General features: G+C 34.6%; 1 protein-coding gene across 6 annotated transcripts in view; it reads left to right on the top strand.

The window, feature by feature from the left end:
* Positions 1-15,187, top strand: part of LOC119837134 (anillin) — a 54,726-nt gene that overhangs the window by 25,478 nt on the left and 14,061 nt on the right. For all 6 annotated transcript variants that reach the window (XM_038362646.1, XM_038362648.1, XM_038362647.1 and 3 more), the window contains 3 exons: positions 6,298-6,539; positions 11,111-11,330; positions 12,568-12,751. In XM_038362646.1, the coding sequence (XP_038218574.1) occupies positions 6,298-6,539; positions 11,111-11,330; positions 12,568-12,751 (646 nt within the window). The remainder of the gene's footprint in view (positions 1-6,297; positions 6,540-11,110; positions 11,331-12,567; positions 12,752-15,187) is intronic.

Here is a 15,187-nt window from a genome sequence, read left to right on the forward strand (position 1 = left end):
ATTGATTGCCAGGCAAATAACGCCTGCGGCAAAACAACGTACCATCTGTCTCTCTCAATTTTGGAGCATTGAACGAACGTTTTCATGCAAGCCCCACTAACAGTGCACGGTAATCACATAACATAACGTATAATTCTGACCGTTAACTGTCATTAGCCATCCAAAAGTAACGTAGGGCTCGATGATTATAGTAGCGAAGACCCTTCGAAAGCTTGTCGCTTACTGTCCTATCCTACTAACATTATAAATGTGAAAGTTTGTAAGGATGTGTTTGTGTTTGTTGCTCTTTCACGCAAAAGCTATTGAACCGATTGCAATGAAACTTGGTACGTAGACAGCTGGACAACGGGAATAACATATAGGCAACTTTTTATCCCAATATACCTACGGGATACGGCCTTACGCGGGTGAAACCGCGGGGCGCAGCTCGTACTGTATAAGGGATTATGAAAGTACTGGGTATTGTTTGGGTATAAGAAAAAAAATATACGTCCCCCCTCCCTCCTGTCCTAAACTTGGTATAAAAATCTTCCTAATCAATATATTCATTTTATAATATCGATTGTAGATTAATTGGTCTGCATGACAATGAGGCGCTAAATGTCACGGTCTCCACTTCAGAGACTTTGCATGTATAATAAACATACCTATAAAGGTTAGATTTATGAATAGGTTTTATAAGGAGAGGATATTACATTCACATTTTTATATTTTTATTTGTAATTACAGTATTTATAACGCGACCGTTCGTCAAGACGGTAAATCTTTTTACTCGTATATAAAACTAGCTTTGCCCGCGAATTCGCACGCGTAAAATTCGAAGTAGTTTAATATCTTTTATTATACATATAAACCTTCCCCTTGAATCAATCTATCTGTTAAAAAAAAACCCCATCAAAATCCGCTGCGTAGCTTTAAAGATTTAAGCATATTCAGGGACATAGGGACAAAGAAAGTGACTTTATTTTATACTATACATATATTATATGTAGTGATAATCACGGGCATAATATTATCAACTAGGGGTGCGACTCGGCTATATATAGTTTTTGCATATTTATTTTTCTATCAAATTAAAGAAAACGAGAAACGAAACTTTGATAAAATGTTAAAAAAAATATATATGTGTAACGTTAATTAATATATTGATTTGTAAGCGTTATTCCCAAAAGCGAGGTTCTTTGAGTTTGTTAGACGCATTCATTATATTTACATGATTGTTTTGTTCATTGTGTGTTAACGAGCAATTGTCACGTTATTACGAAAGTTGACGATTTTTTATCAGTTCAATGTCGATATTTTATGGTTGAAGTTTCGATTTGTGTTCTTAATGTTGGCTATGTAATATAACTTACTAGTTTCGCCCCGCGGTTTCACCCGCTTTAGTCTGTGTCCCGTTGGAATATCGGGATAACAAGTGCCTATGTGTTATTTCCAGTTGCCCAGCTATCTACGTCCCAACTTTCATTACAATCGGCTCAGTAGTTTTTACGTGCAAGAGTTACAAACATACACACATCATCACAAACTTTCGCATTTATAATATTAACAGGATCAGCAGGATTATAAGTAGGATAGTTCAACCAGCTCCTTCCCTATTAAGTTGTGTATCTTTTAATGCCGTCGTTTGTTTTTGGTAACGAGGAGGAACTTGGTAAATCTAAGAAAGATTTTCCAACTATTGTAAGATAAAGTCATGTCCTTGGTGTATCTGTAACAGAGCATTATAAGGGAACTGTTTTAATCTTAGCGAACCTAATAAAAAAAGCAGTGGTGGCTCAGTGGTGAGAACCTCGGACTTCAAAATCGATAAGTCGGGGTTCGAGACCGAGCGAGCGTGCAGGAATTAAATTGATTTTTCAATTTATCTGCGCATGTGGATAACATCACCACTGCTTAAACGGTGAAGGAAAACATCGTGAGGAAACCGGCATGTCCAAGAATTAAAAGTTCGACGACATGTGACATCTGCCAACCCGCACTTGGCCAGCGTGGTGGATTATGGCCTGAACCCTCATAGGAGGCCTGTGTCCCAGCAGTGGGAACATATATAGGCTGATGATGATGATGATGATGATGAACCTAATAAGGATAATAAAATAAACTCGTTTAATTATTGTATTGTCACCGAGCCTTGATCACGTTCGAATTACATATGTCTTGGAAGTGGCTGAAAATCGAGTCTTACAGAGACGGTCACATATACGTGTGTCGCTAATATGAGTGTGTTAATTATCGAAAAAAAAAAAAAAAAGAATTGTTTTGACAAATTACACAGATACGTAAATAATAAATTAATTCTATCCGTTATATTGTTATTCGGCTATCCATTATAATGCAATCCATCCAATAAACAGCCGTTCGAAAGATCATTGGAGCGGCACAGTCTACTACTGTTTAGCAATGCGGGGCGCGGTGACCCACCGATGCGTTGAAATGACAATCCTACGTCAAAAGAGTTCATACTTCATTTGCGCAAATGAATTATTTAAAGATTTTTTTTTACTACGTGACGACAGCAATGCTATATGGCCGTTCAAACTGCTTGGATATAAACAAACTAGCAATGTATGTTGTACATATTTTTTTGACAATAACTTGAAGGTACAGCCCAGTAATAGACAGGCAGACACACAGGCAAACGGAGAGCAAGTCCTATTTTACCCTTTGGGTACGAAACTCTAATAGAAATGAATTATCGAAATGTTTTTAAGTGCATAACGCCAACCACGTGTTTTTATTATCAGAAAGTTTGTAAAAAAATATTTTCTTACATTTAAATAAAGTAATAGAACAGATTTCAACCCTGCGGCTTCCGGTTCCGGCATTCGTTTAGTTATATATAATTTAGTCAAGACAGCAATTTTAAAAAACGAACCGCAACACACTCGCCTGTTTCAGTACATCCATGAAGCCTAGCAGGATTTAAATGGCTTAATAAGTTTAGTTTTTCGTCACGGGCCGCGTGGAACTCGTTCGACAGGTTGGGACAGTCCGTCCACGCTATGGTAAACACGTCCTTTGGATAATGACGTAATTGCAGGCTTGTATGTTTTACTGGTGTGTCGTTTGTTTTATCAAATAAACTGGGTGGATTTGTTTAAGATGGTGGCGGAAGGAATTGGGGGGGTCAGTTTTTTTTCTTTTCCGGATGATGACAAAATTTCTAATGTATGGTTTTAAATGTAGGTCGCTAATTGTAATGGATTTTGTTTCTTGTTTGTTGTGATTTGGTTAAATTATAATTTTATCAATTATAATTTTAAATTGAATATAAAATGCATAGGATATGCGCAAATATGACCTTTACATGTTTGGATCTTATCTACCCATCTCATCAATTATCAAAATTACAGTGTTAGTTTCTCTAGATTCTTGAACAATAAGGGATATATAATCCTATATTTTCAAGTGTTATTTAACAATTTGGTATGTAAGAAACGATGTACATATATATCTATTTTGATGATGACCAGAAATTATATGTTAATTTCCCTGAAAGCATCGGGACTTGGCTCTGAAAAATTAAGAAAGATATCCGTTTATGAACTAAAATGATTCAGATGAAGATATCTTGTACTATCTAAGGCGTAACTCGGAAGTGTGTTGACGGATTGGGTCATTACCTCTCGGTCCAACGGTTGTCAATCTGCGCCACTCCGTTGGTAAAGGTGCGCGCGCGCAGAACGTGCGCCCGCTGTTCTGTCGAGATGAAAATCGATTTAGCAAACGTTGTTATTGTTGCGGTGCAGTGAGATTGTGAAAAAAGTATTTTTTTTTTATGTAGGTAATGATGTAAGTTGATTTTTTTAGCAGTTATTTAGTGAAGAAGTGTATTTTGTTAAAATTTTTGGAATCTTCACTTGTGATAATTGTAATAGGGCGACGGTTTAACGAGTTCTTATGTAATAAATACAATTGTATTTAATATACCCTATAACATTTTCCACAGGGTTGTCAAGAATAAATCCTTTCGTCTGTACTTTTAATGTACCATAAAAGAGTTTTTATAAGCGATACTTCAGTAATCTATATGTCTTATCTATAGCTATATCAATTGTATTAGATTAGTCGTATAATTGAAATTTTTAACCGATGTTCTTATAAGGGAAGGAGGTTCTTAATTTTTAATGTTTTTTTTCTTTGTTTTGTCTCTAGAATACTCCGTAGGTCTACGTAGAGTCAACTGATTGACGCGATATATCTATCAGTTTATATTTGATAGATAATTGTTGTGCCAACTCCCACCTGCTTCCCCATGGACGTCGGTCTTTTGATTATCACGCGGCAAATTGAAGACATTAATAAATTATAAATATATGTCTTAAATGAGGTGGTAACGAGTCCATTATGGCTAATACTTCTTAACGTCTACTCGGCATTACCCCCGTGCGAATTTGTAAGGTAATACAATTAACCTTTACCCCTAGTTAACAAATTTCCAATACATTTCTGTTGAACTCAGTGTTTCGTCATCAAAACTTGAAGCATTGTTCATTACTTGGAATCTCGTTTCCTCAATTGCGACATGATCGTTCATGTACAGAAATGATTATTCGTTTAAAATGTGTGTAAATATATTAATAGTTTTTGAATACAAATATGTTCACGTATTGTGTTCACACATTCTGTGTGTTTAAGTGACTCATATATAAGAGTAGCAAACTCATTTCGATAATTCGCAATTCAAAACTGCTGTTGTCAATAACTAAAGAAAAGAAACGCTCACAATTCTTAAATTCTGTATAGCTAAAGTTAAGAATCATAGTAGATAGGTGCTTCATTGGGGGTCATTGGTTATATGATTTCTCTAAAATTACCATAATTTAAGAGGGCTTAATACTCGATAAATCCAAAGAACTCTATTCTTTGCATTTATAAGCTCAAATTAAACGTTAGTTACTAGCTGTAACCTGCGGCGTCACTCGGCGTTGGTACGTGAGTAAAATGTAGACTATAGGCTAATCCTAGACTAAAATCTATATCTATATAGATTTGGCAAGCTGTTTTGGCGTGAAAGCGTAACAAACGTCTCTAAAATCTTATAAACTCTTACTTTAATAATATTATAGTAGGATAATGCTCGTGAATTGGAGATTTTCGTTGATGGCTTAACGTTTAGTTTACGCAACTACGTCAGTTGCCATACTGTTGTAAAAACGGCAAGAAAATACCAAAGAAAATGATGAAACATCAGTACCCATCTAGAGGTGTGTTCGCGATGCTACTCTCCAAGCATAAATGTTTATTAGTAATTCACTTCTGAAGCAATAATATTAGTCTATTGTAAATATAGTGTATCAAATTATGTTACAAAAGTATCTATCAAACAGTAAATTAACCCTAAGTCTATACTATAAAGTCTATACTATAAATATAAATAAACTATGAAACCACTTGCTTTTGCAACCGCCAATTTCCATGGCACGAAATTTCAATTGTCAACGTTCGTATTGAAGAAAACTGGAAAACCGCCGCGGGCGCAACAAAAACAGATGTGCAACCAAGGTTGACCAGTTAACCTGGTCAGTTGACCTAGAATCACTATGATTTACTTATTAGTGCGATGCCATTTTAAATGGTCGCTAATCGATCTATAATTGCTGTAATTACGCCGTGTTATTGGTATTCTTGAAGTGTCTATAGAATGAATTGAAATATCGGTTTACCTCTTTTGGTTGTCTGGTTTCTTGGTTGCGAAACTTTCGGCTACGGAAATGTTTGTTTGGTCCTTCCTTCATGTTAAAGTTGACCGATGGATAAAGAAGATACCATCATATTAAGAGAAATCGAATATGTGGATGAATAGATGTTGAACTAGCCAGAACGGTAAAATAATAAATTGCAATAATACAATTTCGACGTCTATAATACTTCTGAAAAGTTGAGATAGCAAAATATCTGAACTAAAACCAGGCTTCTGAAGTGTCTTAAACTTTTGATTAACTTTTAATGGTCATGTTATAGGTAAATTAGAAAATTAATACGTATACTTGTTTAGCTACTTAAATGATAAATATATAAGTAAATCTACGTCAAAACTTTAGTTTCTCAAATCTGATAAATATATATGCGTATCATATTTTGATATTCAGAATACAGTTCACAAGATCAAAAATGCTGATCGTATCGTTCAACACTTAAAAATCCATGATATTAAATGTTTCGTAGCCTTCCAAATCACATAAATATTCATGAAACGATAAAACTATACACACTAATGCACTCAGGCCGTTAGCGCCCCGACATAAATTCTGCACGTTGACCTTTTGCACTAAACATTTTTACATTTTGCAGACAAGCCAAAACCTGTCCAACAAAAGACGCCGACTAAAAGCACGGAAAGCTCTAGAACAAATTCAAAAGACAGTCTTGCCGAGGACAATATTAGCCAGAGTTCCTTGGGCGGTGGCATAAAGGGCAAGCTGGCTGCGCTATTCAATAAGGAGCAAACGATAAGCGAGACGACAATAGCGAATAAATTCAAGCAGGAGAGGGAGAAGGAGATGGAGATGCTGCAGAACAGATTCCATTATAAGGTGAGGATATTAAATGTATGCCAATGCGTTATTGTAATAAGGGTTATTATTGAAGAGATTATTTTTCTAAGGCACAGGATATTTTATCTAATTCGGCCATATAACTTTTTTTTCACGTTTTCTAATAGCACGATTTAATGCGTCATACAACAGAGAGATCTTATATTTAGAGATTCGATACGCAATAGAATTACAAAGGATTTTGAAAGGCATTAAAATCCGATGGTCTACTTTCGAGTAAACAAAGTTGATCGAACGTGAATTGTATCTAATTTGTTGACCGAACTCTTAAGCGGAAACCGATGGATCCACGGCCTATAGATAAAAAAAAACAACGGAACGGATTTGGGTCTTATGCATAGTCTTAAATAAACGCAACTAGTAACGAAATATCCGCATAAATTTTGGAACAAATGAATAGCAACATTTCATTAAACTACTATCGCCCGTTTAATAACGTCGTATCTAGAGAGAAGAATCGATAGTTACGATTTCGAAGTATAAATCTGTTTGAAGCGATGATATTAATTTGATATTTCTAAAAAGTACCGACGAACGTGTGTTAATTCCGGCTCGTACGCAGTTCAACAAAAACTAACATATATTGTCAATATGCTGATTCATATAATGTGCTTAATGATTCATTCATTAAAGGCCGCATTATCTTTTCATCCATTTGTAGAGGCGTAAGGACTGCAATGGACCTTATTGCTTCTCCAAATGTTCATGGGCGGTGGTAGCGCTTTCCATCAGGCGTCCCACCAGCTCCATTACCGACTGTAACATAAAAAAAAAAACGCCGGCAGTAGTGAAAATATATGGTATGATATTCAAATCTCGTTCCGAAATAATTGGGACTCGATTCTTGTTATTATAAGTACTATAATACTCCTACAGACTTTCGTCATACACATAATACAGTTTATTACATTTAGGGGGAGGGCTCTCCAATTCTTTTACCAAACGTTCAAACGGTTGTTCAAATGCAAATATTATATGAAGATCCGGTTTCGACAAGGCTTTATAAAATCTTAATCATCTATCTATATATAATTAAATAAAAATGAATCACCATATAATATGCGTTGCTAAGCGTAAAACTCTAGAACGGCTCGACCAATTCGGTTGAATTTTTTTAACGTTTTTATTAAGGCATAAGTAAAGTTCTTATACGGAGAAAAGACATCATGGACGAAACCGGGGCGGACCGCTAGTAATTAATATTATTATTGTGCTTTCTATCTAGTAACTAATAAGATGACCGTGACCCAATCCGACTTTTTAAATGAGACTTTCATAGATCAATCACGTTGCTTTGCCGATAAGAATAAGACAGGTTTTGCGAATCGCTACATAGCATAAAGCAAAGTCGCTTCCCTCGTCTGTATGCATGTATATATGCTAAGATCTTTAAAATTACACAACGGATTTTGATGGAGTTTTTAAATAGATAGAGTGATTCAAGAGGAAGGTTTATATGTATAATAATATCTATTAAACTACTGCGAATTCTACACGTGCGAAGCCGCGGGCAAAAGCATAGTAGTAAATGTAAGCTACGACTGAGTACTGACATTTTTAACGGTTTATTTATTCAATATGTGACTCGCTAACAAGTACTCCCAATGAGACGATTTATGTTTTGTTTCAAAATTATTGACATGTAAAATAGTGAAAGCGAAGCCTTACGAAGAACAAATGATTTTTTGGAAAGTGTATCCAATTTCTATCGCACTTGTAGGATAATATTTACGTGTGAAAATCTTACTTAATATTATAAATGCGAAAGTTTATAAGGATGTGTTTGTGTTTGTTGCTCTTTCACGCAAAAACTACTGAACCAATTGCAATGAAATTTAGTACATAGACAGTTGGACAACTGGAATAACATATAGGCAACTTTTTATCCCGATAACCCTACGGGATACGGAAGTACACAGGTGAAACCGCGGGACGCAGCTAGTTATGGTTATAATTGCGAAACAGTCTCACTTATGACATTTTAAAAATACGTTATGTATATTATTATAGGCTTCAGTTTTATTCCAATCTGAATTCTTTAGAATATCACGGTCTGAATCGTTTAAAGTCAACCAAAAAAACAATTGAACTCAATTTAATTGTGAAAAATGAGATTAATGGGCCTTTTAGATTTTTCAGATTTTTTTTTTGTATTATCACCATATGAGTTACTACTATCTACAGCTTCACTCGCATGGTACCCAGATTAAAAATAGCGTATGAGCCGTCTACTCAATACTCTACGTAATTCTACGGCTGATCTTGGAGAATCAATCATCCACCAATAGTCTTTTACAAAGTTTCGCGTTAATAATTTAAGTAGGACATTAGGATATTCAAGATACGCAGCATTTATTGGCTTGCAAATGAAAAAAGCCCATCGAAATCGCTCGGTCCCTTTAGAGAGCTACGCACGCGCACACACGCACACACACACACACACACACACACACACACACACACACACACACACACACACACACACACACACACACACACACACACACACACACACACACACACACGCACACACACACGCACGCACACACACACGCACGCACGCACGCACACGACGTAAAACTTGTAACACCCCTCTTTTTGTGCCGGGCGTTTAAATTTATACGATTGATGAAGCTTAAACTCATCTGTATATGCATTCCGAATGCAAGTCATCTACAGCGCAATATCTACACAGCGAAACAAAACGTTCTCCTATAAATAGAGCTAGTTATTTCTTTTGTGTTTGTTCGCACGTTTCCAAGACTCGATGCGAGTGCGGTGTTGTTCTCTTAGGCAAGCACGTTCTTTTGTAGATAAAGCTTCGTGGGGTCACAGTTTTAGGAATTGACATGCTGATACGTATAAATTATAGTGGGACCTACTCTTTTATTGCTGATAATTATGAAACGTTGATACAATTTTTGTAGAAATGTCACGTTTTATGTGTCGTTTAGGTTGCTAAATACTGTGTATTATTTATACGAAATGCATTGTGAAATGTAAGCTCATGTTCTGCTTCTAAGCTTATCTTACTAATGTTATATGCGCGAAAAATGTGTAGGATTGTGTAATGTCAGTTTGTCATTCGTTCACGCGAAAACCCTAGAACGAAATTTGATGATAGTTAGTGGTGATGTAGCTTAACACAATAGCTGCAATTCTTGCATTTACAGTTTATTTATTTATTCTTTATTGCACTTAATTAACATTAAAGAAAAAGAAAGGAGACAAATCTATCTATATATATAAAATTCTCGTGTCACAGTTTTCGTTGCCATACTCCTCCGAAACGGCTTGACCGATTCCTCTGAAATTTGGTAAGCATATTGGGTAGGTCTGAGAATCGGCCAACATCTATTTTTTATCCCGATATTCCTACGGGATACGGACTTACGCGGGTGAAACCGCGGGGCGCAGCTAGTAATATATAAATAAAGTTTATAAATATATTTAGAATGTTCCACGATCGTAGTGTCTTAATGATCCATATGTAATAAGTTTCAATCTAAAGATTTCACGATATAAGTATGTTTTTTTTTCTATTTTAATCCTGATAAAATCTGTGTACAAAAATTTATTAAGATCGACCAAATCGTTTCACTTTCCACACGATACAACATAAGTTATATTTTATCGTCACCATAATGTTCTAACAAATGCTGCATTCAGGCTAATTAAAGTCACAAGCATCAGTATCTGTCCCGATATGTACATTAGAACTCGTTAATATTATGCCGTCCTTATAACAGTTCTGCTTATGCCGCGGCGTTTCCAGTTTCCATAAGGTTAGGTCGCATGTGATGTAACGATAGCATAATGTAGCTGCTAATTTGTGGAGCAAGCACTCTCTCAATGTTCTTTGGTGCTAGCGTTACGTGATCCGCTATGGGAACGCATTGTTATGGAAATTAACGTTTATTAGATAGACACTCGTTAAAATAGCCAAAGAAAACTATTGTGTCAGTTGTGTTTATTGGTATTTTGCTGCGTATCTTGATACATCGCGATATGTAATGTAGACTAATGCAAATAGCTTTGAAAACATACAAAATTAATATAATGATTTGCCGAAAATCGAAAATGGCTATAGTATGCATATCTTTGTTATATTCACTTCCTATTCTAATTGATTTAATTCTATTATTTTATATGTTTCATTACATATGACAATTTGACAACCCACTGGTTAAATATAATACATAGGGAGTCAAGTGTGATAGTTTGTTAATGAAATCTTTCAGTTTTATTTCTTTAAATTAAGTGTGAGGTCTTTTATGAGACACGAAATAATAATTATGTTTGATTGGACAGTAACAATAACTTGTTAACACAAAACAAACCAATACAATTTACAATATTAAAGCCAATTGTTATATAAATTCGAAAGATTTTGGATTGTGAAGAATCAATCTGACCTTATTCCAACAAAAGACACTTTATTGTAATATCTAGATAGAGATACTTTCGAAAACGGCACAGAACGTTGAAAATCAACACATATTTAACATATATTAAACATCAATTATACTCAATACAATGTTTGCTTTCAGCCACCACCACCAGCAAAACCTCAAGACAATGACTCGGATGACGATCACAGCGAGAATGACCCGTCAGAGAAAGCGCCCCTCATGGGAAGTACTACAAGTCTAGCTCAGAATAGGAAACCTGAAATTATATCCAATGTACCCAAAGCGACTGTTGAGGTGCCAGAGGAGAGGATTAAGGAAGAAGATAAAGTTGTTGGAGCGCAACCAATAAAACGGAGAAGTAAGTAAGATTGTACCTTACCTTTTCCTCACCCTTCCAAGTCCATTTCTTCTTTCCAGTCGTCAATCCATTCCTCATCCCTTACCCCCACAAAACTACCGCTACCTTCCAGCACTATCTAACACTACCTCTGCGAATGGGTGGTGGTGATCGCTTAATATCAGGCAAAACTACATACAAGCCCAGTTGCCCGGTAAAGATTCGAAATCAAAAATGGCAGTACTATATCATTAATGGCTTGAATTTCGATTAATCTCGTATAACAAACAATTAGGAACGTACATAAGTTAAACTATGAAAACTGTGGCACAGTAATTATAAAACAATTGTCGAAAAATCTGCTTTATTAGTTACAACAAAAGACCATTATTGCATGATGAACAATAGTCTGTCCATTGTCATAAATCACAAACATAACAAGCATTATTCTGTTGTCCCCAACCGCTCATAATCCACGCATAATTGGCTCTGCGTAATCACCATGACTTGTTTGTTATAAACATACGTGTTTTCATACAAATATATGCTGTAATAATATTCCCGGATAGCCTCAACTCAATCGTTCAATCTTTAAGCATTAATCTCTTTTTTTACGTCTGTTTATTTGCCGAATATAAAGTTCTAGTCTCATAATATTCTTACCTAAAAGCTAATCCCCATTATTTTTTTCTTTGTACGTAACTAATAAAAAGACGTTCCGAATGCAATTATTTCATTACTCCTACGTTTTCATATTTTCTAGACTTTCGTGGAAGTATGCATCGACCGCATCTACGTTGCATGTTGTGTTTAAAATCAATCAATATAAAATTCAATAGAATGAATCGGTCAACACTTGGAAACGATTAATCACGCATGACAACACGTTTATATGAATTGTTTCCACGAAATTCACATCATCTAGATCATGTATCCATTAATTAGAAGAATTCCAGAAATTTTATTCGTCCCAACTTAAGTGTCAATTAAAATTCCGAACTCCATTGATATTTTTATTAATTAAAACGTAATAATACATCAAGACTTATAAATAACATATAGTAACATATTTGACGTATCATGTATTTTTTTAATAATTTAAATAAAAGTCAAAATAAACTGGCATTAAATTTCTAATTAAACATCGATATTTCGTATAATTTCTTACATCCATAATTTCATAGCACTAACAAACGTTGAATTAGCGATACTATAAAGTGGACATATTGCTTATAATGTGAAATCTCTGTTATTCCAGGTTCGCAACAAGACTCGCCAGTAGTCCTATCAGTATTAGAGGATGTGAAGCGGATAAAAGTGAACAGTAAAGAGGCCAACGGTACCATAGTCCAGCAGCCGACGGGCCTATACCCGCATCTGTCGGACATAGAAACGGATAACTCAAACACGCAAGAGGAGTACTCGGATTGCGGTGGCTCTAGGTGCGGATACTATGCTGTCGAGTGTATATTCTTCTTTCTTTGCATATGAAGTGTTTGGGACAAATGTTGGCCCAATTTCGGGGTACCTATTTGGAGGAACACGGGTTTGAAGTGTGTCTGTTGGCGTATTTGGCCAATGCTGACAATGTATTTTGACAAATGCTCGGCCAAAGCGTGTGGGAAATGTTAGGTGGTGTAGGAAGATTTTTCTTGCATAATTTTAACTTTGTGTTGTACTATTGCCCAGTATGAGAGACGTGTTAGAAATTAACATTAGAACGGTATACAATCTATATTTGTTAGATAATTCATTATTAGTATATGTTGACAAGCCGTGATAAAAGACTAGAACGAATATTTCATAAGAACTTATATCGTCATATAAGGTTTATATAGGCTTCTCTATGAAATTAGCTAGGGATAATTGTGATTTTAAAAATATTGTTTAAACATTTGCAATTATTAGATATAAAAGAAATCAAATAATTTCGTATTTTCAAATACAAAACTAAGAAAATGCTTTTTCGCTAATGAACATTTAATCAGGTTACAGGATTTTCAATAATCTCAATTTGATAATTCGACAATAACAGATTCTAAAGCCATCTGTCTATTATGCTAGCTTAAACAAGAATTCACAACTAAAAATTCTACAGAAATATAAGACTTTATCTCAATACTGATAATATATGAAAATAATAATCACGTCTCTAGTGTCTGTAAATACTAATAACTAAGATAATTATCCAAGCACAAACAGCACTGCCAACTGGTTTTTAGTATTTATGTGTAAATTATTACTAATATACGAATGTATACCTTATTACATAGCACGAAGGTCGATATCAGCTTGTGCGGTGATTATATCAAGTGCCTATTATGTTCGACTGAGAGACTTGTAGGTTTAGATTTCGATGTATGTTTTTCTTAGGAATTTTCTTATAGTAAGTGAGACAGTATCTTATTATCGATTATTACCAATTTTTTCGGTATTTCTTTCAAGAAGCGAGACGTTTATAAGAGCAATTAGTCAGTAGTTATTCTGATTTTCTGTCTCTTTTGGATATTAATTGACGTAAGTTGAAATGTATCAATGAATAGTTGAAACGCTGATAAATATAATTTACTTTATGGGGTGAGTCATATCAAATAACCCTTTGGAAACTTTCAGGCAAAATACATTTTGCACATTCGTAATAATCGTTTGTTTGATAGTAGGCAAATACGTATACATTAATTTTGAATTTAATGACCTTTTAACTTTTTTCCCGACGTTTCGAGCGCTTTACAGTGAGCGTGGTCACGGCAAGACTGTCGTTTCTAAAAATCCATTGAAAAATGTTTAATTTCTAAAAGTATAAATACTCGCATAATATATATAAATGTTAATACTACAATAGCACGTGTATTGTAAAGGATGCCAAGTTATAAGCGCTCATTAAAAACGCATTTTTGCATCGTTATTAACTTCACAGCGATCGTTTTGTAGATACGCATATACATTTTGTGGAAATAATAATTATTTTAACTTGTATTTGACATAATTATAAACCACACCAATGCACCATTATATGACTAACGCGTTCGTAATAAAAGCGGTGTTACTACCGAAACTCAGCATAAGACATTACTTAGTAATAAACAGAATAATATAATATTGGGTATAATTATATAGTTTAGATGCATCTCAGTCACATGTCCCAGATTTAAAATGTGTTTAGATCAATTATATTCAATCGTTAGAAAAACTTAAGACTGTAAAGTTGCCTATAGAGTAGATAGGTTAGGTGTTTTGTATATAATTTACCTTATTGTGGATAATATTCATAAGTCTTGATTATATGTCTACATATAGTTCGAGAATAATCAGTTATCCTATAATAAAAGATTCGGTCAATAGTCTTTTGACAAGAGAAAATGTTAGGACAAGTTGGATCTATTATGATGACCATTGAAAGCCTGACTTGGTTCATATCTTTGAGTGAGATTGTTGTTAGGTTATTTAGTTACTTCCGTGCTATACTTCCCTTATTTATTGTTTTTATGTTTAAATTATAAGCGAATTTAGACCACGATTATGTGTTTTTATGAAATGAATAGAGGGTTTTTGAAGGTAGATAGAAGGTTACTTCGCAAAAATCATAGTCTACTTAATCTTTAACTATATATTTAAAAAAATAAAAATAAGTATATAAGAACATCGATTTCCCATGATTATTAATACTCTCTGTTAGTGAAATTATATATGGGGTTCGACATAATGGACTCAAGTATGAACAATCGCTACTTAAACTGTTTATGACCTATACCTGCGATAAAAAACTACCTTGACACACTATCGTGATTATGTATTTAAAAAATGCACGGTGCGGGTTTCAGCGGTATTGCTTAAGGTTTTATTGATTTGAACAGGTCAATAAAATTGTAAACTATTAT

Source organism: Zerene cesonia, chromosome 26 (genome assembly GCF_012273895.1).
Source record: "Zerene cesonia ecotype Mississippi chromosome 26, Zerene_cesonia_1.1, whole genome shotgun sequence".
Lineage (NCBI taxonomy): Eukaryota > Metazoa > Arthropoda > Insecta > Lepidoptera > Pieridae > Zerene > Zerene cesonia.